The sequence below is a fragment of the Pinus tabuliformis genome, chromosome J (assembly GCF_031772625.1).
Source record: "Pinus tabuliformis cultivar Carrire ecotype Pingquan chromosome J, CPIR1, whole genome shotgun sequence".
In the NCBI taxonomy this organism is placed as follows: domain Eukaryota; kingdom Viridiplantae; phylum Streptophyta; class Pinopsida; order Pinales; family Pinaceae; genus Pinus; species Pinus tabuliformis.
The window spans coordinates 765351704-765369158 of record NC_142295.1 but is presented as its reverse complement, the minus strand read 5'-3'; the positions used below and the strand labels follow the sequence as shown (position 1 = coordinate 765369158).

At 39.5% G+C, this 17455-nt stretch overlaps 1 protein-coding gene across 1 annotated transcript; it reads left to right on the top strand.

Moving 5' to 3' along the window:
- Positions 1 to 958: 958 nt before the first annotated feature.
- LOC149228965 (uncharacterized) lies at positions 959 to 2534 on the top strand. The gene is made up of 3 exons (XM_089375755.1): positions 959 to 1330; positions 1450 to 1648; positions 1731 to 2534. Exons 1-3 carry the CDS (start codon positions 1121 to 1123, stop codon positions 2312 to 2314), a joined length of 993 nt encoding a protein of 330 aa, XP_089231881.1. The 5' UTR covers positions 959 to 1120; the 3' UTR covers positions 2315 to 2534.
- Positions 2535 to 17455: the final 14921 nt, after the last annotated feature.

Sequence of the window (17455 nt, the reverse complement as noted above, 5' to 3'; positions counted from 1 at the left end):
CAAAAAAATCTTACTAATAAAAATATAAAAATTGTATATTATTTAGATATCTTATAAAAATATAAGATATTGTGTAATTCTACTATATTGTTTTTATTATTATTAATATAATTTTTTAATTTTAATTAAAAAATTATCTCAAATATTTTATCATTAAATGTATCCCACTCATTTTTATGATATACATTTTAGATGATGCTAAACATATGTCTTTTGATTAATTTTAAATATATTATAATATACATTTTAGATGATGCTAAACATATATCTTTTGATTAATTTTAAGAAATTCAGAAGTGACTCTATAATATTTTAATGAAAAAATGAAGATTTAAAAAATTGTATTGGGATATCCGAAGAAAAGCATAGACTGGTTCCCAAGCTTGCATCGTAATATAATAATGAATCACACTTCGGACAGTCCATGATAGATGCTGGACAATGGAAGCACGCTGAATGGTTCGTATGGATAAAATTAAATTTTATATTGATAACAGTTTTATTTAAAAATATATTTTATAAACGTTATCACATCATTCTATCCACATAAAGAATATTCGGCGCACATTTCTTACACGACTAACTAAAAGTACAAATATTATTTTCAACTTAAGAATATGCCCTCTCATAAAAATAACTTCCACAGTTTAATATAAATAATATTTATAAATTTAAAACTACAATGGAAGGGAAAAATGATTTTTTCTAATTATGAGATATTGTTATTTAAGTTATAAAAAGATTAATCGAATCTAGACAGCTTTTGAACACAGTTTTTTATGTCCCCATTTCACTTTCATTTTCTCATTATCTGAAATTTTTACTGCAATTTTCTTTATATAAACCATCAGTGCAATCCTCTGCAATTTTAAAGTCGATGACGACAGGGAGGGTACCGACATGAGAAGGCTCCTGTCAAAGGTTTGATCCTCCCGTATATCCATTGCCAAACGAATAATCCTCTTGCGGATGCGCTTCCGCCGAGTTGCTCTCCGGCTACGGCCACGGCCCCGTCCTTCCTATAAATTCCAATTACCCATTTTCATAAAGACGGGCCTCTTTCCGGTGCTTCTCTTTTCATAATATATTTCCTTGCCAACACCAGTTTCCGCCAGGAACAATGGGTGGCCTAATTTACAGTAGCAGCAGGAGCGAACACGAACACAAAGACGAAATAGAGTCGGTATGCCTGGGGGATATGGTTGCCCAATTCATGGAGGAATCAGGCGCAGAGGATCAACTATCTCCTCACACCGAAACAATGGATGGCAACGTCAGGGAGGATTGTCAAACTGTTAATCAATCACAGCAACAGTTTGAGACACTCAAGGTATATGTATATACACACACATTAAACTTTAGAAAATTCCTTTTCATCCATCTAGTATTTGGAAATGGCTGCTCTGCTTTCAATATTAATAACTATGTGTGTATGTCCATATTGATCAGGGCATCATATCCGGTAGCTGTTCTGCAGAATTGGATGTGCTCGCTGAAACATGCAAGTCACTGGAAATGGCCAACAAAATGCAACAACAACAACGAGAATGCCTCAAACAGTTGGTGATTTGCCATCTTCAAAACGTGGGATATAATGCAGCCATTTGTAAATCCTGTCCCAAGGATAATAGTACAACATTTCCTTCCGGTTAGTGGCTCCCCTTAGCTTCCAATTTTTGTTTCTTTTATCTTTTAAGAATTCATGATCTAAACATCCGGTTCTTGGGCAGGCAACTATGAGTATATTGACGTGATACTGAGGAGCACAAATTCAGACAGAAGCATTCGTTTGTTTGTGGACTTGGATTTCAGAGCGCAGTTTGAGATAGCGAGACCTACCACCGAATACAGTGCCCTCCTTGGGTTGCTTCCCCGGATATATGTGGGGAGAGCTCAAAGATTGCAGTCCATTGTTAAGATAATGTGCGAAGGTGTGAAAATGTCGTTGAAGAGGAAGGGGATGCACCTTCCCCCATGGAGGAAATACGGGTACATGTGCTCCTTGTGGTTGGGTTCCTACAAGCGGACATCAACCTGCAACTCTGTACATAATGGGTATAAGAGCAACTTGATCACAAGCCCGGAGTCTTCCCGTGTCACAGAGTGGAGGAGAATGGATAAGCATGGTTGGAATAGTGTTAATAGTGCAGGGCGTGCTGATGTTGCAGAGGACTACCAAAATTGGGGCTCTCCCGCAGTAGTAGTATCACGTAAAGCATCAACGGGAAAGTTGATAATATCAAGACTGTCGTGTGCTCTGATGGAGGCGGGTCTAACTTCTGGCCCACTCAAAAACAGCGGACTATGCGCGTGAGCTTCAAAATCTTGAATTGTATCTCGTATGTAGAGTCGTGTAGTTTTGCGGTACCTGAGTAGATGTGTTGGGGACAAACAGCACTTATCCCCAAAATTTTGCGGACATTAATCCTTGTGATCTTTTCATTGCAATCCTCTCGCCATATATTCAGCCGGAATTGATATGAGGAAAATAACTCATTCCGCATCCTCCATTTCAGTGAGAATCTTGATCTTCTGGGTGCATCTATATTAATAAAAATATATAAATTATGAAATGTAAAATAATTATTTTTATGAGTATATTAGTGTTTTTATGAGGTTATATATAAAATATTATCAGTTTACATTTATCTAATTTTTGATTTATTATAACTTTTCATCTATTATGGGTAGAGAGGGATTAGGATTAAATATTATGGGTAGAGAGGGATTAGGATTAAATTTTCCAAGGTGTAAATTTTTCTTTAAATTTTACATTACAAAAGAAAGTTTACACTAAGAGATTTTTAATTGTTTATTTATTTAATTATTAAAAAAATTGACAAGTTTACATTATTTAAATATTTTGTATGGTTATTTAATTTTTTCCTTTTTAATTTTTTGCCAATATAATCAAAATTTCAACTTTGATGATAGAGAAAACCTTTACACATCATATTAAACTACAAAATAAACCTCTAAACACAATAAAATTCATATTAAAATAATTATTTAAAAATACTACCTTAAAATAATAAATTAATTCACGGACATAATTAAATGATAAAAAAAATATGTTAACTATTGAGAGGCTGACGATTCTTTCCACTCGAGTTCCCACAAACGTAAAGTTTTTAAAACTGTCCAGGGATGTGATAAACTTAGCCACCATGTAACTAAACATGGATCAATAGAATTATAAATCACAATTTAAAAGAAAATTAGTGTCTTTCTTAACCAGAAAGAAGAAGATTATTATAGTTCCTTTCTAAAGTTGAGAAGTGAACAATATGATTGGTATAATTAAACAGAATAAATAAAATCTAAATTAGTTTTTGATTAGAAAGGATTTTGTAGGTTGATTATTATTAGTTTAGTATTAATTATGATAAATTATAATGTTTAATTTTATAAATAATTAAAATATTTTTTATTTTAATTAAAAAAATAATTGGTTAACATTTTATTGGATAAAAATCTGTTTGCTAATATTTTATTGGCTAGAATTTTTATTGAGTTAAAGTCACAGGTAGAGAGGATGTATGTTAAGGTATAAGTTATCTATAGTACATACTCACATATGCATATTTAAGGAGAAGAACAAAAAATTGGAGTGGGTATTTAAACATGGAGGATTATTACTCTTTTTTTTCTAATAATTGTACATAATTTTTCAATGGTAGCTTGGAAGCATATTGTCCCTAGAATTTTTAGTTTTCCTATATTGATTCATCTTTTGTTTTGATAACTATATGGCTAAGATGGATCTATCGTAATCAAATATTTCAGTTTCTAATTTGATAGTCTATAAGGATTATATTATATCGAATGTTTCACTAGCTTGAATTTTTCATTACTATATTAAAAACAAGAGGGGATGCACGACAGCTAGTCCCTGCCCTATGTTGTTGTTGGTTCAAGCTGTATCTGGCACAAGTAGCATAGCAAGCAAAAACAATACTAGCTAGCTAGCTTTTATACTTGCAGGTTCATGCTCATTGTTGACTAAGCAGTTTCAGTAGTAGAGGTCATTTAAGATCCCAATGTTACGCCAATTAAACCAATGGAAGCACCACTAACAACAGAGTAAGCAGCAAGGGTTATAGTACCTATTGCAAGACCCATTCTAGAGGTTGTGAAAGAGGTAGTTTCTCAAGATAGAGAGTCTCTACAGTTCTCACCATGGTCCAAGCTAATAGTAGGAGCATGCTGGTTGTAGTTCCAGTTAAGCTCTGTGCTATGAACCATGAACCTGGTACTTTGAACATTGAACTGCCTATTTTTTTCACCAACCAAGCATCTTACATGAGAAACTCCTTTATTAAACAAGAGGGCTTTTATAAGACTAATGAAAATGAGGAACCAGGTTAAAAGAAAATCTGTATGCCCAGGTCTCAGAGAGGTATACCCAGTTTTTTAGGACTCATGCTCGTTGTTGACTAAGCACCACTAACATTAGAGAAGGCAGCTTCTCAAGATAGAGAGTCTCTACAGTTCTCACCATGGTCCAAGCTAATAGCAGGAGCATGCTGGTTGTAGTTTCAGTTAAGCTTTGTGTTATGAACCATGAACATGGTACTTTGAACATTGAACTACCTGCTTTTTTCACCACCCAAGCATCTTACATGAGAAACTCCTTTATTAAACTAGAGGGCTTTTAGACAACTAATGAAAATGAGGAATCGGGTTATAAGAGAATCTATATGCCCGAGTATCAGAGAGGTATCCCAGCTTTTTAGCACTTGTGCTCGTTGTTGACTAAGCACCACTAACATCAGAGTAAGTAGCAAGGGTTGTAGTATCTATTGCAAGATTCATTCCAGAGGCTGTGAGAGAGGTAGTTTCTCAAGATAGAGACCCTGAAGCACCATAGCTTAGACACATGTAGCAAGAAAGAGGTCAGTGTTGCAAGTGGTTTGATGCATATATGACACAGTGTCTATTTTGGCTACCAACAATCTATTAGTCCTATATATTACTGTCCTACAAATTGAATTTCCAATGGATTTTTGCATAGAAAGAAGTAATTCAATCTCAGCCATAGTGCTACAGTTCATGGTCTTAAAGTTATTAGCACAAACTTAATGCAACAAGCAACAGAAAATTAACTAAGTAACAATTTTTCATAGCTTAGACACATGTAGCAAGAAAGAGGTGAGTGCTGCAAGCGATTTGATGTTATATTGGCAACATATTAAGATGCTTTGCTAAGTGTTAAGAAGTATTATTGGGATGTTTTTCAATCACGGTTGGACATGAGCTAAGTGTTAGAAGAACTTGTTGGTAGACCTCACACCTGTAGCTTAGCACGTAGTTATGGGAAGACCCTAAGTGAAGAAGTGTAGTCTAGTTGTAGTAGGCACAAGTTGGTCAAGCCATGTCACCGAGGCAAAGCAATGCTGCACAATCTAAGGAGGAAACAACCAAAAATTTAGTGCTAGACCTAGTTTTTTCTTTTCACCACTTTGATGAAAAAGGGTGGTATCATAGCAAAGTCAAGTTGTTCTTAACCACAACTTTTGAAAACAACAGGTTTTAGTTACAAGTCTAGCAAGTGAATGCAAGAGTTGGCTTGAAGTCTTGCAGAAAGAACCAAGTATGGTGCCTTGGTGTAGCAAGCAACAAGGATGAATCAATCCTCACAAAGCTTTGGTCAATTATTTTTTGTTTTCAATGTTGCACAAACCAAGTGATGTCATTATGGAGTCCTTCCTTTCACGTTGTAGCATGCGAAAGTGCACCAGTGATAGAGTTGCAATGGAAACTTTGGGTGAAGGAAGAATTCTTTGGGACAAAGACTCAGTGCAATAAGATAAAGTAGCTAGAGACCAAGTCTAGGAAAACTGAGGCAGATTCTTCAAACATGCCTATGTTTACACATGATGGATGCAGAAGAATAGTCATGGAAGACAAGGATGGAAGCCACATTGGTGGGTTTGGAACAATTGATCCAAGAAAGAAAAGTGATGTCCCAGACTCACTCAACCACGTTGGAGAAAAAGCCAACGTGTGGGTTGAAGGCTTGGTACAGAGGTTGCAAGTTCTCACAGACCAAGCAAGGTGCAATTGTAACCTAAGTTGGTATATTTCAATGTATTGAAGGATGTGGAAGACAATGCAATAGTGCACCAAGGAAGCAACAGATTATACCTAAGTGTATAGGTAAGAATGTTGCTTGTTTTCTTTGTTTCCAAAACCATTTTTCCATAGAATGTCCTTTGAAGAAAGAGTTGGCAACCTTGGAAGGTGCCTTTACAGTAGGTTTAGGCGAGTTGAAGGAAGTGGCCGGAGTAGTTTGTTCCGCACCTTTGAGGGTGGGGAATGGTTTGGTGTTTGAGATTTGACGATGGTTCCATTGGAGGAGCATAGAGTCATTTTGGGAAAATTCTTTATGAAACTTGCAAAAGAAATTTGTGTGCCATGTAAGAACTGTTTTATATTCTTGGGTGAGACCAAGACTTGTAGTGTGCCTATAATGACCAGGAAGTTAGGAAGGGTGCTGAGAATGTTAGCTGTGAATTTGATTGAGGTAGTCACGAAACCTATGAACATGCCTTGTATCGATGCATAGTAGCTAGAATATGGTTTCGAGAAGAAGGAGGTCGGGTGCTCAAGATAGTGTTGTCCAGACAAAGAAAAAGTTGGCAACATTGGAGGTTTTGGTGGAGACAATCTTAGAAAAGACTACTCTGTTGTGCACTTTGGGTGACCAAAACCCAAAGCAAGATGTTAGGGGCAGGACGAAGCTTGCACCAACAATTGGGGAGGTTGTTGACAAAGGAAATCACTAAGGTGCGACCTATTGCACTAAGGATGATGCACTAGAGAAGGCAATCCATACGGATGCCAAGTTTTCATTGGAAAATGATATAAGTATCTGAGTAGTGCACAAAAGAAATCACTCAAAAAAACTATTAGTTTCCATAATTTAGATCGATGAAGGATACCACTTGCTTGACTGAAGGGAGTGTTATAGACATTTTTGTGCCTTACAACATAGAGCATGAAATGTCAATAATCTAAGGGATCCAAAGTCCCTAAACAAGTTGTTCTTACCCTTAGAGGAACAAGGTCAGCAAACCACAGCACTGCAAATCAGTTCTCCACTGAAAAACACTCAAAAACAGGTCAATTTTGGATCAAAGCAGCTGCTCCACTAGGCATCTGCGCTGCATAGCAGGTACAACAAAGGCTACCTGCGTTGCATAGCAAGTAGGACAAAGGCTACCTGCGCTGGGCGTACTTGGACATGTGGAGGAATCTTTTTCTCAAAGTGCCAGTGCCCAGGAAGCTTCCAAAGAGGCACTTGATCATAAGATTCGCCTAATGATGAGTTAAGAGCTTCTAAAACTCCAAGTGGAAGGCAGAAACTCTGAGTGAAGGAATGAAGAACAACTGGAGTTGAAGAGGACAACAAGTCACACATCAAGCTGACTTATCTTCACTCCAAAACTCTATATAAGGATCTCATCCCATGGGATCTAGAAAGGGCGGAATTGAGTGCAAAGAATTGCTGTTGGTTTACAGTTGTGAGAATTGGGTGATTGCTTGAGGGAGGTGAAGAAGAGATTTCTCTCCGTCGGGAAGGTGATGCTGGATTGGACCTCTCATGGTTGTATCACCGCCTGAACCTTACTTCCATATATTAATAAAGCTTTTGAGGTTCTTCTATTCGCATGTGTGTCAATGGTGTATTGTCTTACTTGCGTCTTTGATTTATGCTAATCCTTGAATCAGTTATGAATGCATGCTTCTTGTAGTTTCCTTTCTTTGTCTTGTTTGTAGGATCTCGTGTAGCTGGGCCCGTGAAAAGACTTAGATCTGGGAGCAAGCGGCAAACAAAGGAGATTGGATCGACCATTTGCGCAAGACATCGGTAAGTGGATCTCTTCCTTCTATCTCTTGCATGTCATAAAGAAGAAACTTTAGATAGCTTTGCTTTCAGCTGTTGCTAAGGAACTGTCACCCTTAGAGTGGGTTAGGGTCATTCCGAGTTGGATGCTTTCCCCCACAATAGATTGGTGACTCCGCTGGGGAGCGTGTCTTGTTGGTAGCTTGTGTTTCTTGCTATTCATTTCTTGAACAAAGAGAGTACCGAATCGAACTGCATTCGAGTCCTTCGAATGCAAAGTAGAGGGCAGCTACTCTAGCCCAGTGCTGGGCATGTTTATGATTTGAAGAGATGATCCACAAGGACTCTTTTTAGCTCTTTGTGATAGTGTTCATCTTCCTTTAATCATCCTCTAGAGTATACTTGACTGATAGCAACTGATTTGGCCAAAAACCGTTCATTTTTGAGCAAACTGTGAGCCGGAATCTGAGAGTGACGAGAGTTGTCTCATCAGTGCAGCTGCAACAAAGGCTACCTGCACTGCAACGCAGGTCTCGAAGGGGCTACTTGCGCTGCATCTCAGATTGACAGTGCAGCACTTGCGCTGATCCAGTTTTGCCTTGTGCAGCTGGGATTTCCCACTGTCTGTTGCCTAGTTTTCAGTATTGTTTTTGCAGCCTGTTGTCAACCTGTATACCCAGCTGAAACCACTTCTCTTTGCCTTCATTCCGCCTCAGTTGTATGAAGAAAACGTGATTGTTCTTATTGTATTTCTTGCTGTCATTCACAGTTTCCCATAGCGAAAGTGAACTAGTCTTGCTATGACCTCTTGGATCTAGACCTGTGAGAAAGTGTCGTTGTGATTCTAAGAGCTAGTTTATTGCTGTTCATAGCTGCTTGAGCATTTGCTTTCGTTATATGGTTCGAATTTCAGTATTTCTTGTGTTGAAACGAGTGAATCTTAAGTTGTTCTTTTGATTATTGGACAAAAACTTGTTTGCTTACGCTTGAAATCGAATTCGAAATTATACAACAGCTTTCTTTTTGTATTCACCAACATTAAGAAAGAAGAAAAGAAATACTTGCATTGTGCATGTGCATTTTGACAGCTTGCATGTCGATTTAGGAAAAGTGCATCAGTGTGTGCTCTATGATCTGTTTGAAAAGATGATGTCTTTCTTTTCCTTCAGTAGTTAAGGTTTTCATAAGTTGAAAGAATTGAAAAAGCTTGCTTATCATTCTTAGACTGCATTTAGGAGTTGTATCATACATCACGTGGTGACCCATAAAGGCAAACTGCTAAGCAAGATCAACCTAAAAAGAACTGAATTTATCTAACAACGCTTTGAAACATAACGAAACATAGTAGAGGTCTAGGTAGAGACGTGTTCCGGCGTCGTTAAACATAGTGACCGTCGATCTCTACGAAGGTGGGTGATTCCTCCTGAGGGACGATAGCACTAATACGGACTTGTGCCCCCGCGTACCGTCGCGTATATTGGGGGACCCCTATAGAAACAAAGCCTTTATCCATAGGAAGCCGTGTCGGCCGCCCTACTGATCGCGATGCAGTGAACACAGCATTCACGAAGATCGACCACTCGTACCGTAAAACGTATTCTGTGGTTTCGCGAAAGGTTTGGCACACCCTCTGCCTAGAACTCGAGAGTAGTTTCTTTTGGCCTTTTTCAAACTCTATAACTGAAAAAGTCCATCCGAGCATTTGTCACTTCGGGCTCGTTAATACATCGAAGGAGACTAGAGTCATCTTTAGCTTTTTCTCGACTCTTAAAAAGTGAAAAAGCAAGTTGTGTCTAAAGCGTCGTCATATAAAATTCATTTTAAACGGAACATAATCACCTCCTATTCCTGCGTTGATCTTCGAAGTTAGTCTTTTGGCATCGTAAGTTCTTGTAGAATCGCTAAGAAATCTTTTGGATAGACTAGATATGTCTAAACAACCGTCGACATCTAGGATTGTGTCGTCTGACACAGCAGCAGCAGAACCTCCTGCTGCTACTCCAACGATGTTCGCTGGTATACCATCTGTCCCGGCAAATTGTCAACAACAAGCCGGAGTCCAATCAGGGACGACAATATGGTTAGTTCCTATTTCTTCATCCGGATTATCATCTGGTACTTCTTATGTTGAAACTCAACAAATTGATCCAATGTGTCTTCAAAGGCCAATTTACCCTTTAAGTACTGGATTTCCACCATGTGGAGGGCAGTATGCTCTTTCGTTGTTTCCTCCTAGAGAAAAACCATATGAGAGTTTACAGCAAGGATCAGGTCAAACTGGAATTACATCCAGCGGTCGGGTACCAATGCTGCCTCAACAATCAGGAGTTGCATATTCAATGCAACCAGTACACCCTGTGTCGAATATTCCCACCACACCTGCTATGGCGAAAGCGTCACAAGTACAAGCGCTACCTGTTGTAATACAACAACCTCTTGTCTCAGCGGCTCAATCACAATCTCAGGGTAGTGCCTCCTTATCTGGAGCGACTCAGGCTCAAACAAGTACTGTGACTCCTCATCTTGGTCAATCATCTAGTATTGGTCAACAGCAAATAGTCCAACAACCAGAGCTGGTTCAATCTCAACAACCGCCATTCCAGCAATCATATCAAGGACCTGAGCAACAAGTCTTTGTGAGTAATGGGCAACCATGCTATAATGGTTATGCCCATCAACTTTGTCAAAGTTGTCAGCATTATGCTGGTCTGCAAAGACCCATTGCTCAGGCGATACCATCTTATCCTGGATATGCTTCGCCTAACCTGAACCAACGGTTGCCCTTTGTAGCAACTCTAGAATTGCCAGATCTAAACCGGCTGACGAATGATCCAATTGCTTATGCCCCTTGGTGGCCAGCGATTCCGCATAAACTTCCATCGGACATTCCTAAATTCAATGGAAATCCAGGTGAAGACCCATCGAATCACGTCATGACTTTTCATCTGTGGTGTTCATCGAACACTCTAAACGATGATTCGATAAGACATCGCCTCTTCCAGAGGACATTGACAGGTCCAGCGGCTAAATGGTACATTGAATTGCCAAGAGCCTCTTTCGACAATTTCAGCTCCTTAGCCACGACTTTCTTAACCCATTTTCAATTACCGATAAGGTATGAAACAGGAACAGAACTCCTTACCAACTTCAAACAGACAACGGCCACTCACATATCTGATCATATACATGAGTGGCGACGTCGTCGTAGGATGGTGAAAACTTACGTTCCCGATCAGCTGTTAGCTGAATGGGTTATAAAGTCGTTACTTCCGGCTATAACGGAAGATGTGGCCAAGGGAGGAGTCGTAACAGAGGAGCAAGTCATTGCTCGTGCTCAATACTTAGACTTAGTATATACTCAGTCGGGCACGCTCTACGACAAAATACCTGACGCCCCTAGACCTGAATTTTCAATTCCTCCCCCTCCTAAATCGAATACTGACTCTCACGCCAGTAATGGCGTGACTGGCAAACGCAAAATTTCTAGTCAAAATGCAAATGAGGAACTTCTTGCCTCAGAAGTAAATGCCATGTCGACCGACAAGGGCAAACAACTGAAGCAACCAGGGGGCAAGAAGAAAAAGAAAAGGAAAGGGAAACCCCCGACAGGGTGTCATATATGCGATGAGGATCATTGGACGAAAGATTGTCCACATATAGCTGAAGTTAAGAAACTCTTTAAGAGTTCGAAAACCCCAGCAGTATTGACTGATCCGTTTCCTAACCCAGGTCAAAATCTGGTTGCTAATCGAAATGCTTCCCGATCCCAAGTGCTTATGTTGTCTACCTCAAAGCAGCAGAATAATGCTTTGACAAGGAATAAAGATTACAGGAATCCAAAGCAGTTGAACAACAAGGCAAATAAACAACCTAGTAGTTCAACAACAACTTTGACCAAAGTCGTGCCACCCATCATTCCTGAACCAATGATAAAGTCGCCAAAGGGAGTAGTACACAAATCTACATTTAATCCTCATGAAAAAATAACACAGGATTATAATATAATGGAGGACCTGGCTCAATCGTCGTCCGCTATGTCGACGCCTGAGGTAGCGCAAAATTGCACCTCCAAAGAGCAAGCTTTATTATCAGCTATAGGTGGGATTGGCCCAATGGATTCCAATCTCGTGGCCTTTGATCATAAAGGATATGATCCTCAGTTACCAGCTCAACAAGCTTTCCTTATTCAAGTGAAAGCCCTCAACAAAACTGTTCATCGAACAATTATTGATGAGGGGGCGTCTACATGTCTTATGTCGATGAGTTGCTGGAAAAATTTAGGCTCACCACCCTTGTCGAAGTCGTCAACGACGTTAAAAGCATTTGATGGACGATCATACACTCCATACGGGATTTTAAATAACTTGCAAGTTGAACTGGGGGGCAAAACATTAGAAGTTAATGTTGAAGTAATCGACGGAAACCTCGATTACAACATCCTACTGGGAAGGCCTTGGATATATGCCATGGCTGCAGTTGTGTCGACCTACTTCAGGAGGATTGTATTTCCTTTTCAAGGAAAAATTACAATCGTCGACCAACAAACATTTCTCCCCAACAGTTCTCAAGTTACGGGAAGCAGCACAATGATCCATGAGAGCAATCAATCGCTCCAAAATGTTGGAGTAGGTCTCCTAAAAGACCCTGCCTTAATGGGTACTTTTGCCCTACCGCCGGCAAGTAATCTGGCGGAAGTAGCCCCAGTGGAAACCTACAATGTGAAATCTTCTATATCTAACGGATTCAGAAGATTCTTAAATATTTTGTCAGCATGGATCATCGCCCTAATGGAAATACTGTAAACACAGTGGGCTCCGAGGACGGTTCTTATCCCGTGTCAACCTCGTTAAAAAATGAAACAAGGAGTCATGAGGATAGTTCTTTTACTGTGTCAACCTCATTAAAAAATGAAACAAATCCCCTTTTCAAAATTCAAAGGTAAACCTTCATTCCAACCACCAAGTTGAATGCAATGAAGCTTGGGGGGCACCCTCCTTTGACATGCGTTATTATGATGCTGGGGGCATGCAAAATAACCGAGCAGTTTTAACGCGGAATTCATGCTCGTTAAAAAATAAACATAAGCATGTGAGCAAGCTTCCTCCAGAGTTCAAGCTCATCGAGAAAAAATGAACCAGTAAATAACCATTTGAGACCGTAAATTCATCAGCCACAAGAGCCTTGGTCATGTTTGTGCACCATCACCTCCACTTTTCATTTGGCCGATCATTCACATCCACTTGATTGTTTACCTATTTTGAGGAACAGCTGCGAAGAGTTATCTCACCTAGCCATCCTTGTAATACTGCCGTGATTGGAAAATTCCAACCTGTACCTGGAATCTGTTGCTATCCCTGTTTATCACTCGTTCCTCAAAAGACGAGTCTTCTTTGAGCTCTTTTCACTGACTCGTAAAATATGAAAAGTTTGCCGAGTTTTGGCCTTCCAGCTCGTTAAAAGGACCGGAAGAGCTATCCCTCCTCTAGATTTTAATCTGTTTGGACCTGAGGGATTATTGCACAAAAAGATCGAGCGCTTATCTAGTTCGGCTTGATAAAGATATCGAACATTCATCCCTTCTGTATTGTTTTATACTTTTTCGGACTTAAGGGATTAGATGACGAAAAAGGACCCCTGGAGTCTACTTTATGTACACTTTTTAGACTCTCTAAAAATGAAAAGGACCGAGTTGTCTTTGTCGCTGGGCTCGTTAAAAATATTAGATAGCGACAAACTTGTCTTTGGACGAGAACGAGTTTCCCTATCGCTAGGCTCATTAAAAACATAGCGATGGGCTTGCCCGAAGGGCAGGTTATAGATCAAGCATATGTTATCCTCCTCAAGCTTGACAAAAATAAAGAGGTACTGGTCAGAAATGACTGGGGAAAAATTGGGAGAACCTCGAAGCTTAATGGTAGCAAGTCGCTCTTGAACATGACACTTTTGCCTCCGTAAATATCGGGTTGGGTTATTATCATTCACCGGTCCCTTCACCATGGTCTCGCCATACCATCCATACATGGGGTAATGCTACCGATCCATCACATCAGTGTCGTTATATGTTCAAGAGATGTCATTCAGAAAGTGTCAACCGGGTCCCATCCACTACCATACATCATCTTTCATCCTTCCATGACCGCCACCCTGAATCATATTTCACAGAATGTTTTCACCATCATCACTAGCTCCGTTCCGTGTCACTGATGTGGGATTCATTAAGGCCCTCCTTTGACGGATCACTTCTTGTCGACATCAGCTCATTATCCAAGAAGTTGATCTAGGAACACCCCCTCAGTACTTTGAAGCTTGCATGCCTCAATGGCAAGTTTCTCACTTCCGACGATAGGTATACATTAATGACCTTTGACCGGGAGACTTTGCGTGGTGTTCGACGTCAGATCCTATATTCACGCCACGTGAATTGTGCTGCAGTACCTTGAGGGTCATCATCATTATCGGTGATTCCTCTCGCGCTTGTTAACAGTTTACATTATTGACTGGTAATCAAGCGATGTCTTTCCATGTTCGACTTCATGAAATTCTCACATGGATCGACTTGTACTAGAGTGAAGATCGGACAAGTTTGAAGACCCCGGATCTAGTTTCATCCATCCGGGCTGCGATATATATTCAGGAGATAAAAACATAGACATGTGCAGCAGATGAGCATCCTACTAAAAGGATGATAATTAAAAGCAGAGAATTATCCGTCTCTTATCAGACGATCGTCTGTTTATGTACGACAAATGTATTTATAAAGATGATCATGGGAAATGCCCGCATCAGCTAGATCATGAAAAGAAAGTATGAAAAGATAATGTATTGTATTGTATTTTGTTACAGGTCACCTCCCGGCGATTGAATGAACTTCGGATCCTCCTAATAAAGCATTTCACCCGATAAACGACCTCATACTTTAGGGGGCAACTGTTATAGACATTTTTGTGCCTTACAGCATAGAGCATGAAATGTCAATAATCTAAGGGATCCAAAGTCCCTAAACAAGTTGTTCTTACCCTTAGAGGAACAAGGTCAGCAAACCATAGCACTGCAAATCAGTTCTCCACTGAAAAACACTCAAAAACAGGTCAATTTTGGATCAAAGCAGCTGCTCCACTAGGCATCTGCACTGCATAGCAGGTACAACAAAGGCTACCTACGTTGCATAGCAAGTAGGACAAAGGCTACCTGCGCTGGGCGTACTTGGACATGTGGAGGAATCTTTTTCTCAAAGTGCCAGTGCCCAGGAAGCTTCCAAAGAGGCACTTGATCATAAGATTCACCTAATGATGAGTTAAGAGCTTCTAAAACTCCAAGTGGAAGGCAGAAACTCTGAGTGAAGGACTGAAGAACAACTGGAGTTGAAGAGGACAACAAGTCACACATCAAGCTGACTTATCTTCACTCCAAAACTTTATATAAGGATCTCATCCCATGGGATCTAGAAAGGCCGGAATTGAGTGCAAAGAATTGCTGTTGGTTTACAGTTGTGAGCATTGGTTGATTGCTTGAGGGAGGTGAAGAAGAGATTTCTCTCCGTCGAGAAGGTGATGCTGGATTGGACCTCTCATGGTTGTATCACCGCCTGAACCTTACTTCCATATATTAATAAAGCTTTTGAGGTTCTTCTATTCGCATGTGTTTCAATGGTGTATTGTCTTACTTGCGTCTTTGATTTATGCTAATCCTTGAATCAGTTATGAATGCATGCTTCTTGTAGTTTCCTTTCTTTGTCTTGTTTGTAGGATCTCGTGTAGTTGGGCCCGTGAAAAGACTTAGATCTGGGAGCAAGCGGCAAACAAAGGAGATTGGATCAACCATTTACGCAAGACATCGGTAAGTGGATCTCTTCCTTCTATCTCTTGCATGTCATAAAGAAGAAACTTTAGATAGCTTTGTTTTCAGCTGTTGCTAAGGAACTGTCACCCTTAGAGTGGGTTAGGGTCATTCCGAGTTGGATACTTTCCCCCACAACAGGGAGGGCAAGGAAGAATAGGTGAATCTGATCCTTTGTTGGACGTGCTTCAACATTGTGATGACCAGCAAGTTGAGGGTACTATTGATGTTGTTTCAGATAGATTATAAGGCTTAGAGGAAATGATCTTAGAGGTTTCTCAACCACCTATTCAAAAGAAACGATTGAGTAAGTCTACTAATATGTGAGCCAAGAAGAGACAACAAAAGGAAAAGGTGATTAGGGAACCTTTGGTGACTATGAAATCACTGCATGAATGAGTAGACTTCAATGAGGAGAAGAGGTGGATGTGGCATGGGAGTTCATAGGATGTTGTAAGGAAATTTGGAGTGAATACTATCATTTACCACCAGATGTGTTGAAAGAACTTACTAGCCACGGGTCTTAGAAATCCAACCGAGTCCACAAGGAGTAGGACCTGGGTGGAGGGCACAAGTATGAGAAGTTTGTTGAAGAAGTAGACAGAGGACACAAGAGGTGTCATCTTGATGATGAAGTTTGTGGCGATAAAAATCCATGTTGGTTTCCCTTTGAGGCCATTTAGGTGACCTACTGTCCAAGTGTGGGACAATGGGCATGAAGGTGCTAGCCTATTGGTGCCTTGGAAAAGTCTATTGAGTTGTAGGAGGTGAATGAACAATTTGAAGGTGAAGGTGGTGACTTTTCCTTTGTTCAATAAAGTGGTATAGCAAAATTTTGACACTGAACATGTCTAACATGGAGGGACAGTTGATCGCACTTACTATCCTATGAATTCAATGCCATAGTTTTGATTGAGGACACAGACACGAAAAGGCTTGCAAGTTTGCTGCATGGGAAATACAAATTCAATTTACTACAACTTCCTACTCATCCAATAAGAAATCAAAGACCATAACTCCTCATAATTGATAGGGCTTCTTTTATATTTAGTTCTTGTTTCTTTAAGTGAACGGAAGAAAAAAAAGAAAAGAGGACATTCTGTTTTTGCATTGATATGAAAAGATAAAATTGACTAAGTAACAATTTTTCATAGCTTAGACACATGTAGCAAGAAAGAGGTGAATGCTGCAAGTGATTTTGTGCATATATCACACAGTGTCTATTGAGGCTATCAACAATCTGTTAGTGCTATAGATTTGAAAGAGGAGATTCTACTTTTGCATTAATATGAAAACATAAAATTGACTAAGTAACAATTTTTCATAGCTTAGAGGAGTAGGTAGCACATGACTAACACGGAGGCACAGTTGATCGCGATTATTGTCCTACAAATTGAATTTTCAATGGCTTTGTGCATAGAGATAAATAATTCAATCTCAGCCATAATGCTAGAAGGAATGGTTGTACCATACATAGATTGTTGTATCAAAGCCTGTTCTACAGATTGAATTTCCAATGGCTTGCACAGTACATAGATAGTTGTATCAAAGCCATGAAACAAGTATAAAGGCAAATATGAAATGATCATCAATATGTCCTAAAGAATTAAGCTAAGACAATAGATGAATATTTATTATTTACAACATATACAAAGCTTAGGTTTTCGAGAAGGTAAATTGGTTGGTCCATAGGATAGATAGTTAGTAACTTTGCAATTTCTTTTTAGTAAGCAATCATTACATGCTCAATATCATGTCATCATGCTTTGA

What these genes read in the sequence shown, in the direction of transcription:
- LOC149228965 (XM_089375755.1), top strand. Translation starts at nt 1,121, where the DNA reads ATGGGTGGCCTAATTTACAGTAGCAGCAGGAGCGAACACGAACACAAA. An exon ending in AACAGTTTGAGACACTCAAG is followed by an intron (nt 1,331 to 1,449) that starts GTATATGTATAT and finishes CATATTGATCAG; the next exon opens with GGCATCATATCCGGTAGCTG. An exon ending in TAGTACAACATTTCCTTCCG is followed by an intron (nt 1,649 to 1,730) that starts GTTAGTGGCTCC and finishes GTTCTTGGGCAG; the next exon opens with GCAACTATGAGTATATTGAC.